Below are 14,077 nucleotides of genomic sequence, written 5' to 3' on the forward strand. Positions count from 1 at the left end.
CCATTTCTATTACCCCAGTTTCCAAGGTCATCCAAATCATCTTGTATGATATTCCACTCCTTCTCTGCATTGGTATTACCTCCTAACTTTGTGTCATCCACAAATTTTATTCGGACACTCCCACTTTTTGTGCCAAGGTAATTAATGAAATCCTTGAGGAAGTTCACTAAACCTCCCTCCAGCCTGACAGTTCCCCTTTCAGTATGACCCACTTTAGTCCCCCCTTTAACCATTTTTTTACCCACCTTTCAAGTCGTATATTAATCCCCAAATTGTACAAATATGATTGTTTACATTCCACTATAGTGCACTCTGGAATAGACAGCTGTTGCAACTGCAATGCGCATCTAGAAGCATGAAAGCCAGACCATCAAGCGTCTGTCATTGGGGAAACCCCCATCACCATGGAGCAAAAAAGTAGGAACCACTATAGTAAGCTGAAGGGGTTAGTGCAAGGCACTTCTGTGGTATTTGTCTGAGTGGCTGTTTCTTGTTCCAGTGTGTTGTCATACCTAAGCTATGCTCATATGCCAAAAATTGTTTATGGAATAGAACTAGGACAGGTTTTGATATAAGGAAAGAAGAAGGGAAGGGGTTGCGACAGAGGAAGGTGATTAACTCAGAATAAAATGTAGAGCTAAAAAAATATACCACACATCTGCTTACTTTGCTTTTATGTTGCATCCTTTTCTCCTTCCTGCCCCGGCCCCCATCACTCCCCCTTTATCTGTATGTTGGAGAAAAACTTTGTCTTCAGACATGTCTGTAAAATTCCCAGAATACTTGACATCCATGAACAAAAATAATAAATTAGCAATTTATACTAAATAAATACTGTCTCCCCTGTAGTCTGTATCTCTGCCGGTGAGGCACTGAGGACTAGTGGATAGGGCACTGGACTGGTTTACGAAGACCTTGGTTCTATTCCCAACTCTGCCAACGACACGCTGTCAGACCTTGGGGCAAGCCTCTTTAATTCTCTGTGCCTATTTCCCCCAACCCTTTGCCTTATCTATTTTGATTCTAAGTATTTTTAGTGTACGGATTGTCTGTTACCATGCATTTTGTAGTACCTGGCAGAATGAGGCTTCATTCTTGTTTGTGGACACTAGTATATAGTGCTTTGTGTATCGTAAGTTAATAATTAATATGCATTGAACAGAATATCTTCAACCAGAATTTGAAAAATTATTTTGTAAAAATAGACGCAGCAGAATTCCATTTTTATTGCTTCAATAACTTGCAGATCACATTTTCTGTTAGTACCACCATTTTAGGGATAGATGAAGTGAGTCATGGAGCAATTAATGGGATTTAGGCACCAAACTCCCATAAGCACCTTTGAAAAATTCCAGCTAAGTAACTTGCCCAACATTGTACAGGCAATAGCAGGGGATGTCCTTTATTGGGGCAGCAAATCAGTTGGATCAGAACAGCACAGAATGGCTTGGCAAAGGAGGCTTGTAGCATGACCCTGAAGCTGGTGATAAAACTGCATGACAGACCTGTTGCTCCACTAGCCAATCACTGATGCTTCCTCGATAGAGGAAGCAGAAAAGGATCCTGAAGGAGAGGACAAGAAGCTTTACAGGATTTTTTTTTTGTCAACCCCAAAAATTTTACCAGAGATCTGACTTTTTCTGGTTCATGCATCACTGAAAATAAAAATCTTAATCAGAAAGTGGTTAACGATTCTCTTAATGAGGCCTAAGATGGAATAAAATCTAGCTCACTCACCAGTATGTATGTCTGTGTGTTCTATAGTGCTAACAGGAGTAAGAAAAGTAATGAAAACATCTTTAACAGTAAAAAGCAAGTAGAAATGAAAATGAATATGCCTAGGAAGCACATCCTTTTGACTAAGAGGGTGCCATTTTTTTACATAAGCATTTTTCAGATGAGAATTATACTGGAAGTGTTTTGTTTTTTCAAAGATTTCTCAGAGAAGTTATAAATATGAGGTCAATTTAATTTCAGTATAGTTGCAAATATTGGATCACACCCTGGATCAGTCTATTTCCATTGTTTCAGAAGGCAAAAGATTCACCTGAATAACTGCGAATGGGGGATGCGGGAAGGGCGGCCAGCACATCCTTCGGCCCACTCCACTTCCCACAGCCCCCACTGGCCTGGAGCGGAGAACCGCAGCCAGTGGAAGCCGCGATCGGCCGAACCTGCGGACGCAGCAGGTAAACGAACCAGCCCGGCACGCCAGGGCCTTTCCCTGAACAAGCGGTGGACTTCAGTTGAGAACCACTGCCTTAGATATTATAGCTATGCATTTTAACGGACATAAAATTAACCATTTTTAACATTCTAACAGTATTTGCATCCACTTCCTCGAGCAATAAATTTCACAGGCTGACTACATTCTATCAATTCTAAATTTGTCCTTTTTCCATCATCTAATGTCTCTACATTCTCAAGAAAGGAAAAAATATCAAATTCTGCTTTGCCCTTCATTAGTCTGGGATTTCTGTCTGGTCCCCTTATTATTCTCCTTCTCTACATAATTTTAGTCTCTGCAATCTCTGGTGTACATCTAACCATATTCTTTGCTCTTCCCTTGAAAAACTTCACTTTTGTTTCCTAAGGTAAAGAACACAGCCCTCTATTCAATGGTTTATCATTGTCCAATATAGCAACATGAAATGCAGTAATTTCTATTCTTTAATACACTCAAAGTTTCTTATTTGACCCTAACTGCTAATATACATCAGACAAACATTAAATTAGACACGCACAGTAATTTGTATAGCACAGCAACATTCTCTTGGAAGCACTCAAAGTGAGTGACCTCCCTGGAGAAAGCAACTTAAAGGAGGAGAGGAGTGGAGTTCCAGCTGCAGAGAAAATGCAAAGACTTATTTCTAAATGTACATTACAGAAGCATGGAGACTTATTCCCTTTTTTGCCCCCCTCAGAAAATCCTGCAAGTTTAAACCCATTAGTATATGAGAAGTATATACTAATTGTGCCCGTATGCATTAACTTAAATTTAGTTAAGTTTATTTCATCTTCCATCATGATGTCCAATCTTCTACTTCATTTAAATCTCCCTACAGTCTCTCTCTGTCTCACAAACTAAGGCAAAAACTCATTAGCTCAATTTCCAAAACAATTCTGGCTCAAGACAAAGCTAGCGTCATTAAAAGTAGTACTGTAGCCTACTTGACTTTATTGTGAAGTTAAGTTTTCTGAACACATTCCATGTAATAACCAATGAATACATACTGTAGCACAGCCTCAAGCTTTAAAATTGTTTTTGGCCCAAAAGCATATAATCTGTATCAGTGGTTCCTCAAAGTGATCCCTGGAGGGTCTGCTGTGGGTTATGCAGGGGTCCGTCTCTTGAGCCAGGGCTGGAATGTGCCAGAACAGTATTCCACTACTTTTGCTGCATGGAGACAAAATGGCGTCCTTCAACAGCATGGCAGAGAGGTCATGATGGCAGGGGCATTCCCACGCTGGCAGGGTCATTCTAATAGTACCAGAAATGAAAGGGGCTAGAACATGTAGTCAGATGCCAAAGAGATCGTTGGCAGAAAAAAATTTGGCAGCTACTGATCTATATTATATAAAACAAACAAGCCTACATTAAAAGAAAATTAAGGTTACAAAATTAACCACTGAAAAGTTAGGAAATGCCAGAATTAAGGTTGCCCATGCAACCCTAAGTAGGCCCCCTTGTGTATATGCATTGTGAAAGTAATTATGACCACATGCTATTTTTATGCTTCCTCCCAATGCCATTACAAAGCATGGCTTTCTAAAGAAATAATTGCAGGAATCACTGTGCAACACAGAATGAAACTGATAGTTCAGAACTTGGAAGAAGCATCTCACTGTTCACAAGTATTCAGTACAGCTACCTACTTTCTATAGCCACTGGTTACTCTATTTGTTTTGCAGAAAGGCTTATTTGCAGACAAGTAGTCTAGTGAAAAATACAGTTGAAATGCATGTAATTGGGTTGGATAGGGCAGAGCACAAAATTCCAAAGATTACCTCTCTCAGTTAGACCTTTGGGCACTGCAAAGAATACAGAAATTCTCATGAAGCAGTGTGATTCAGAAAGACCTGTGTGTGAAAACATGTTCCTTCTGGGTCTAAGATTCTGAGAATTTCATGAAAAGCTTTTAAAGTAATTTTATCATTTTGTTTACATACTTAAGAGTATCAGATAAATAAATTGGAGAAAGGAATTATTCTGTATGTCTATTCTCCAAATAAACCCCATCAACAAACAGCCAGGCCCTTTAAGCTTATTGCACATGCTTTTTGAAGGCAATCAAAAGTCTAAGGCAGCAAGCTTAAGACTTTTTCTCCTCAACTTTCTACAAGACAAAAGGAAAGAGCAAAGGCAATCAATCTTGATTCCTTCAAAAATGAACTAAATGTAAAATACGAACATGACAAAATTAGTCCACATTCCTGCAATCAACTCTGCATGAATGCAAGGGACCCATCCATGTGGAGCCCCATTGCAGAATCATGGTCTCAAAATGTAAGCTTTCTGGGTCAAGGACAGTGTCTTACTGTATCAACATGTTCAGGCCCCACTCTTCTGTAACACATTTTAAAAGGTAAATAGAACATACCATTTCAAGGTACTACCTTTTTCCTTCAGACATTGATGACAACGCTTATAAGCATTGATGTAATTTCTACATCTACACAAGTATACTGCAACGGTTTAGGTTAACTACGTTTTTTGTTAGTTTAAACAGCATATCTGTTTGCCTTTAAGTCTCATGTTGCAACATGTCTCTTGACCTCAGTACCTTGTGGCAATTAATGCCACAGGTTATTCACATATCACGCAAAGTAGTATTTCCTTTAGTCCACTTCAAATTGGTTGTCTTTCAATTCTTCATTGAATGGCCCTTGTCCTTGCATTATGTAAAACAGTAAGTGCCTGCCTGACCTGCTCTGTATTATTATTTTGTGTGCCTCTTCCACATGCCCTCGTACTCATTTCTTCTCCAAATTAAAGAGCCTCAATCTTTTCAGTGTCATACATGGAAGATTCTCCAAGCCTTAAATCAATTTTGGCACCTATCGCTGAACCCCTACTATATCTAGTATCTTTTTTGAGACCGTAACCAGAACAGAACACAATGTGCCAACTGAGCTTGCACATTGCTGATTATAACATTATAATTTCACTATTCAGTCAATTCAATTGGTATGAAATAAAACATTGATCTATGAATTTACTGTAGTTTTATCTTCCTCAGGGACGCTTTTATTATACCAAACTACTTTGCTTTTCAGTGTTTTCTTTGCATATCTGATAATTATGCAAGATGCATGTTCTACAATAAGAGCTATCCTCCGAATAGAGTTTCTATTCCTGCTTGATCCTGCAGTTAGTATTTTTGCATTTATGACAGTATTTTTGCTCTATGAATGACTGCGAGGTGTCAAATTTAGCACTTCACTGAAGGATTAAATAGAACATGGACTGTGATAGAGCAGTCTCTTATTTAATCACAAACAGCTTTGGTAATCAGCAAGCTAACAGGGAAAATATGAAAAACAAGTTGGATAAATTTGTTTAAATCTAATATTTAATTTTTCTGCTTTCTGAAAGTCCTTAGTGTACAGTTTTTATTTGCCAGGTTTAGTTATTGGTTCATGCAAAGTACTATAGGTAGGGCCCAACCAAATTCTCAGCCATGAAAAACACGTCACAGACTGAAATCTGGTCTCACCCTCGTGAAATCTGGCCTTTTGTGTGCTTCCCCCCCCCCATACTATACAGATTTCACAGGGGAAGACGAGCATTTCTCAAATTGCGGGTCCTGACCCAAAAGGGAGTTGCGGGCAGGGGGTCATGGTATTGCCACCCTTACTTCTCCGCTGCCTTCAGAACTGGATGGCCGGAAAGTAGCAGCTGTTGGCCAGGCACCCAGTTCTGAAGATAGTGCTCCGCCAGCAGCAGCACAGAAGTAAGAGTGACAATACCATACCATGCCATGCCATTCTTATTTCTGCGCTGCTGCTGGCAGTGGCTCTGCCTTCACAGCTGGGCTCCCAGCCAGCAGCCGCTGCTCTCCAGCTGCGCTGCTCTGAAGGCAGCACCACTGCCAGCAACAGCAGAAGTAAGGGTAGCAGTACCGCAACCCCCCTCTACAAAAACCTTGCGATTACCCCCACACACACACAACTCCTTTTTGGGTCAGGACCCCTACAATTACAACACTGTGAAATTTCAGATTTAAATAGCTGAAATCATGACATTTACTATTTTTAAAATCCTATGGCCATGAAATTGACCAAAATGGACTCTTAATTTGGTAGGGCCCTAACTATGGGACAGCATTCAAAAGTCACTTGTCAATTACAAATTAAATCTTCCTATGTGATGAGAGATGTTTAACCATTTTATTTCTGTAAAAGTTAACCTTTCATTTAAAAAAAGTTAACCTCCTGTAAATTAATCCATGCAGCCTTTTCTTGTTATGCCTGGAAACCACTCTAGTGTCTCTGCTGTTGCTTGTTGAAGAGCTATGAGCAGCAACATAGTGAAAATGAAGACCCTGATCATTTTCACTGCTGTTTACTGAGTCTGGTGGACAACAGCAAAACTGACAATCAAATCAATGACACTCTATTCCTACTTAGGAAAATTAGCACAGCAAAAGACCTGCATCACAACTATTCGGGAGAGAAGAGAACCAAAAGCAACGATACCCTTCGCTCTCTGAAAACGGCCTGGAGGACAGAAGGGCAGAGTGGCAGAGATTCCACACCTAAACAGAAGTCATGAGGCTCTGGATGAGAGGAGAGGGGGAAAGAATGCATGTGCAGCCTTATCTATCATTTCCTGATTTTTTGGATGTTTCACCATGCAACCTTAATTTCTCTTAACATAATTATTTGGATGAAATTCCTAAGTTTTGTCAAACAGAAAAATAAATTCCATGTCATGCAACTACTCATTTGTCTAGATATCACTGGAATCCTCTGTATCAGATTCCTAATAAGGTCTGCAGGAGGGCATGCCACAGGAGACCTGGACTACTTAGGAGCTGTGCAGCTTTTACCTGCAAGATGCATAGAGACTGAGGCAAGGACTATAACTGGTCTGCACACATATGCAGTATAGCCTTCCTGAACTACATAGACAAGCTGTTAAAAGAAGTTTATTTTTAATTGATGGAGAAAGTTAATTTTCCACTCGCCTTGTACTCAGTTTTTTTTTTTTGTTGTTGCTCAATTTTTCCAAAACAAGTACACCCAGAGGCAGACACAATAGCCTGGAAAATTTAAGCTTGAAAGATAAGTGTCAGACAGTTATAAATGCCTGAACACCTGTACAACCTTAAATGCAGCAGCACTGATAGCCCCTACTGTAATGTACAGTCTGAGGCTGGTCTAACTAAAGCTGAAAGTTGACCTAAGATATGCTACTTCAGTTACATAAATTACTTAACTGAAGTTGACATACCTAAGGTTGACTTACAACATGTCTGCACTGCGCTGTGTTGACAGGAGAGCACTCTCCCACTGACTTACCTTACACTTCTTGGAGACCTGAAGTACAGACGTCGACGGGAGAGCACTTTCCCATCAACTTAGCGGGTCTTCACAAGACCCACTAAATGGACACTGCTGCATCCATCGCAGCAGTGCCGATTTAGCTGTACGTATAAACAATTCCTGAGAATGAATGTCAGGCACAGAACTTTTTCTTTAGAGCTAGATGGTTATTTCATTAATATCTGTTCCCTTTTACTTTTTGCTTAGAACTTAGAGAAGCTTAAAAATTCTATCCATAATCTAACAGCTTGAAGGTTCTCAATTACATTTCTAAAAAAGGCAAACTATGACCCCTATACTGCACCTGGATTCCATATGTGTGGATATATTTGTCTGCATAGAGCCTGAGTCATTTCTGGAACCTTGTATGGGAACAGGAGTACGTCTGTGCAAATCTAGTCATACGCTAGGGCCTACCTCCCCAAAAGAAATGGCTAGTGCACTGCTAACAGCGACAAAATTTGTACAAGACAAATTACTAGCAAGAAATCATGTGTTATTTAATCAGTCTTTACAAAGTGTTTTATTTTTTTGTACATAAATGAAAAGCAGTATTCACAAAGAAATTTCATTAAAAAAATACTAAATGACCGCCTTAATTTTAAAAAATTACATATAAAAACAATTTAATGTACAAAAGATTTATATTTTACAACAGTCTGAACACTGTAAGCAGTATATTCCATGTAGCTTAATGCGTTCTTTCATGTCTACATTGTGTGTGCATAGACACAAATACTTTACGATTTCAAAATCTGAATATCAATATATAAGCAATTAGTACAAGTGACCCATATACACACATGCAAAGTTACAGACTGGCTGCAAACTATTAAGGAAATATTTATAACAAACCACCTCCCTGACTATTTTATATAAAACATAAACAAAGAGGGATTTCACTAACAGATTTTAATGTTCATTAGATAGAAATACTTTTGGAACCAACCAACCAACCATATGCTATATGAAAATTCCAGGTGCCATAATATCATGCAGTAGTTGAAGAAAATTAAGAATTTTGTGGTGAACCACATAGACATAGTTCTTATTGAGTAATTGATTTATACACCCGTTTCAATTTTAAAAATACAGTAACATGCTACCATTTAGTTAAAAATCAAAACTGGGTAAAATTTTCAAAAGTGGCTAAGTGGCATAGGAGCCTAAATCTCATTGTATTCAATGGGAGTTGGGCTCCTAAGTGATGTAGGATGTCACTTTGGTGCTTTTGAAAATTTTAGCCTCCGTGCAAATTTATTCAAGGGTTGTTTCAGGCTGCAGGATTAGAGTCTGGTCAGACAATCCCCACCACACGCTGCATGATTTTTATCCTCCTGAACAGCATTATGCATTGCACCCTCAGGCTCACCAACAGTACGAATGCAACAGATGTGAGAAATATTAAGGGTTAGTCACCTAGTACTTACATGTAAAGTTAGACACTGAGGCCCCAATCTGCAATGACATCTGTGTGGGTGGACAGCCACACGTGGTTGGAGTCCGACTGAAGTCAATGGAGCTCTGTGTAGGCCCATGGGTTCATCTGCACAGATATCATTGCAGGACTGGGTTCTAAGTGCTGAATTCTTTCATCAGAGACTTGCACATAAGTTGTGATTAAACCAACAGGAGTTCTGTGCAGGTATGATTTCTGCAGAATTTGGCTCTAAAACTGCTAGCAGCATCTAATGTTAAAGAAGGGTTTGGGAGAAGAGTAGCAAAGAGGAAATGAGAGAACAGAGACAATACAATAAGACTAGACAGAACAGGAGGAAGACAAGACAGAAGCAAAGAAACAATTTATTCCACTAAATATAACAGCACTTCTTCCACCAGAGATTAGTAACATCTCCATTAGAAAAGCCAATTCAAGCCATCAGGAAGTGGCAGGAACAAGAAAAGACCAAATCACCTAAAGTAAACTAAAAAAGACTGGGCCATTAATAAAAAAATTATTAAAATGTTAAACAATTTTTTCACCACTGTCAGAACACTATCCCATTTAAAATAAATTTGGAGATCTGTTTGTTGCACAAATTCTTCAGATAAGACCTAAAATCTTAATGGGAAAAATAGATTCTGGGTATCAAGTAAAGGGCTGTTCATATTTAGAGAGACTTCAGAAAACAGCTAACTTGAATGAAGATTTTTTAAAACATTTTTGAGCTATTTAGTCAGTATTTTGAGCCAGTGAACAGCCTCACCATGATCTACCTTGCTTGCTTATTGTTCAGCAAGTAAAACTGGAGCGCCTACTATGAAAATCTTAAATGATAAAACAACTAGCATACTTGAGGGATTGCCCTGTGATAGCAACAAATGTCATTAAGGGCTTTCTCTGTTTAAGGTGTGAGACAGCAGAAAGTTCTTCTCATAATTTGAGAGAATGTGACATCCTTCTGGACAAGGCTCAAGAAACTGTTTCCATGTTAGTTTATGATGGGAAAAATATATACAATTTGTGAGCAAAATAGGATGACATTTGGTTTTACTTCTGTTCTTTGAGTTACCTAAATAAGCTATGTTTACAGTAATTATGTTTTAACCTATTTAAGGCTCCTAAAGACTTCTGGATATGAATGACTAAACAAACAAAAAGCAAGCTGAACAGTTAGAATATAAACACTGAAGTGCTACCATCTTTATTAAAAGGCACTAGAACTCTATTCTAGAGGGGTTAGAAGATCAGAAAAAAAATCTGATACTCCTATGTTTAAAGAATTCCCGAAATAGTGACAATTTACAAATGTCTACCAGCTAAACAAAGTAACGTACAGCAAATGAAACCTGCATTCCAGTGCTTTCAAATACATTTTTATGACTAAACTGACATAGCTTCTTAAAGCTAGGAACAATTCTAAATATTAAGTTTTATTAACTTATTAAAGCTCCACCATTAAGATTTAACCCATTATTTCATAAGTTTCCTATTTATATTTGAATAAAGTTATGGTAAACTATGAACAAGCTTATTTTTCTAGTAGTAATAGTACCTGTATAGGATATATTGCAGATTGACTGTTGAACATACTAACTGGTAGTCCCTGAATCCAAGTGAAAAGCTACTAATATATGACAAACACAAACACCTGTGTAAAGGTGCGACTACCTTCCGACAGCATCAGAGTCCAATGACTATTAGATAAGAAATGAAGTTCAAGACCTCACTTTGGCCTCACATATTAAGGCTCAAAATAACGAGCACTGGCTCCAGCAATAAAAGAGAATGCAAAATTACACATTTCCATTACTAAAAGTAACTTTTTCCTAAAAGGAGAAATAGCACCTATAGCTTGTCCTGAAACATGTCCATTTCACTAGGCAATGACTAATGCCAAAGGGAAAAAAAAGGGAAGTTCTTCCTACACACTTCAAACAGACTTAAAATAAGTGAGGGATTCCAAGTAGAAAAATTTTGATGAAATATATACAACACAATTGTTTTCAAATGTCCTTAAATGTCCAGTTTTAGCACTTAAGGTTACAATTTTTGTATCTGTTCAAAACACTCAAGCTATAGTACTTTGCTGTCATAAGAAAGTCTGGTCCCACCGAAAAGCTAGCAAATGGCTTTTCAAGTATAGTGGTCAATGACAGATTTTTCTGGAGTTATTTCTTTTAAATGACTGGTGCTTTTGAGAAAATAACACAATTTTCTAAGATTAGTGACATCACTATGACCAAAAAAAGTATATAAAGAATAATGAAATTGAGAATGAAATTAGCAACAGTTGGGAATTAAACCATGCCACAAGACAGTAATTATGGAACGTATCAGAAACCTTAATCTTTAAATTTAAGTACATCTAATCAAATTAATCCAGAGCAATATCTATTTTAAGTTTCGTTCTGCAATATAACCAAACAGTAAAATTGAATGGCAAATCTAGGATTTATTTTTCAAATTAAGTCTATTTTTTCTTACTTAGAAATGTACTTTTGTATAGTAGTACTCTGTATATGTGCAATTCCTACGTATTAAAGATTAAGACTTTGTGAAAATTAACATGTTGTATCTTTGTTGATTAAAAGTATGCAAAAAATAAAAATACAGACTCAGTGCAGTAGTTTAAAAATTCACAAATTTTTTTATCACAAACTATTTGTTGAGAATTATCAAATGTATAATTAAAAAATATAGAATGTGAATTCTGAGTTATAAAGTCACCCTATACAAAATTTATAAAATCATTTAAAAAGGCTCTGAAGCATAAATACTATTTCTTTCCCCTACTTTACACTATTCTCTTGTAAAGGCTCTTTTTTGTCCAGCTTTTACAATGTCATCAGGAGATGCTGATTTAAAGTCAAATGGTGTTATTGGTATTAAAGGACCAATTTCCTTATTTTTTACTTCTTGTACTTGCCTACTGTATAGGAAAGTCTTATGGATATCAATCGTGCGCCGTTTACATCCTTTTGGAGGATAACGGAGACACAAAGTTAAAGCAAAAGCTGAAGGTCTGGCACAGAGAGCCTTCATCCACGAGAGAGAGAGATCCTGGCTCTTAGAAATATGCCCTTTTTTGCTTTTTTTATTTCCTTTCGCTAAAATAATATTTTTTTCTTGCTTTGAACTTAAAACTTTAGTTTCTGGGATTATGGTATTTGACTGGCATACTACTGATTCTGCAGATACGTCTGGATTTTTTATAAGGACACTTAAGTCAATGTTTGTATTTACTCCTGCAGAAGGCCACGTTTCAGCGATATTGAACCTCGAACAGTCTTTTGCTTCTTGAGGCTTATCTACTTCAATGGTTTCTGCAATTAAATCTGAAAGTGACAAATTCTCAAGCTCTCTTACTGGAGAAGCCTTAGACAATGCCAGAGAAGACAGAGATCCTGTTAATTCTGACATCCCAGTTGCAGTTTGATGTTGACTAGCTAGTTGTGACAATGGTGAGGATCCCAATTTCAAATCTGTAAAACTCGTAGATGATTGATTATAGAGATCAGACAAAGAACAGTGGCTTGAATTACTTTTCTGGTGCTCTTGAAGTAGGTCAGCCAGTGATGGACCTCCAGATTTTGAAAATGGCAAATTATCCATTTCTGAAGATGAGATGTCTTGCCTGGTACTTTGTAGAAATGAAGGAAAATTTTCAAAAAGCTCAGTCTTTCTATTCTGAGTAGAGTTTATATCATTATCAAGTGCCAGTTTCCGTACAGCACTCATTAAGCCAGGACTACTATCCATACTTCCTTTACTATTATGATCTGAAGAATTCTGGACCCCAAGTAGTCCCCTGTCTTGGAGACTTAAATAATCATAAGTTATATTCTGCATCATCAAAGATTTCAAGTCTTGTGATTCCTTGCACTCCAACTGCTTCCAGGAAGGATTTTCAGATGGACTAGCTTCCAATAATTCAGCACCTACACTAAAGCAAAATTTGCCTTCATTGCTGGAAATCAAACTCACTGTGCTGGTATTGTCTGGTAATCGTACTGCTACACGTTTACTGACAGATTCATAACATGATTCTTCACACATATTATTACTGAGGGAAGAATATAGAACTCCTGAAGATTTATGAGAAGATTCAGATATTTTCTTTTCAATTGAGGATATATTAGAATGTTTAGCTTTGAAGAGTGTTTTGTCACTTAAAGTTGAAAAGTAACAAGGTGATTTAGTTTTGACTGTCAGGCTACTGAGCTCAGACATGCTGGTGTTTGCTGAAGTGTTTTCTATTAAGTAAGACAAGTTCTCCAAATAAGTAAAAGTTTCTGAATAAAGTAAATCTCCTTACCTTACAATAGCCAATAATTTTCAGATAGATGCATGGTCACAACGAAAATTCCATTTTTTTTTAAGGAGACAGCAACAGCAAAGTTAAGAAGAAACATGAAAGGCATTTTAATTACTAAATGTTATTTGAAAAATTGCATTGCATCATAGTCTCTATAATCAAATACAACAGAGTTCTGAAGGGCATTTATTCAATCATTTAGCAAAACTATTTACAATTATCCACTAAAAGAAACACTAAGTTAGTAAATTAATATCAACCCTTAAGATGTCTGAATCTACACAACCAAGCTATTGTACTAGCTCTACAAAAACAGTCTTGCTATATCACAAGCAAACATTTAAAATGTCTTAAAATTTGCTGTCTCAAAAAAATTTTAAAATAAATAAAAAGTTAGCAGTTGGATAACTTAAGTAGTAACATAACTAAGGTATTTATTAGAAAACAGAATTTCATTGGGAATTGTGATTGCTTACATTCTGAATTTAGCAGAGAGGACCAAGCCTAAAACTAAAACTTGATTTTAAGTTTAGTAAAAACTATTGCTTCCTTTAAAGAGATGTTCTGTATATATCCTAAAACTGTGAAATGTATTTAGAAATAGAAGATTGAGAACTTTGTTTTGTTTTCCAATGAGTTATTTTGATATAATAGTGCAAGTATCTTCCAGTTCTAAACTCACGAGTATCCTATGCACAGCCAGTGAACTTTAATCTAAGCCAGTGGTTCCCAAACTGGGGTTCGTGAAATGTTATAGGGGGTTCTCAGGA

At 37.2% G+C, this 14,077-nt stretch overlaps 2 protein-coding genes across 2 annotated transcripts in view; both read right to left on the reverse strand.

The window, feature by feature from the left end:
- Positions 1-14,077, reverse strand: part of HBS1L (HBS1 like translational GTPase) — a 116,396-nt gene that overhangs the window by 80,922 nt on the left and 21,397 nt on the right. The gene's annotated exons all lie outside the window — the stretch shown is intronic.
- Positions 8,066-13,288, reverse strand: LOC141984922 (uncharacterized). The gene has a single exon (XM_074948462.1). The coding sequence runs from the start codon at positions 13,220-13,222 to the stop codon at positions 11,792-11,794; it is 1,431 nt and encodes a 476-aa protein (XP_074804563.1). The 5' UTR covers positions 13,223-13,288; the 3' UTR covers positions 8,066-11,791.

The sequence above is a fragment of the Natator depressus genome, chromosome 3 (assembly GCF_965152275.1).
Source record: "Natator depressus isolate rNatDep1 chromosome 3, rNatDep2.hap1, whole genome shotgun sequence".
NCBI classification, from domain to species: Eukaryota; Metazoa; Chordata; order Testudines; family Cheloniidae; genus Natator; species Natator depressus.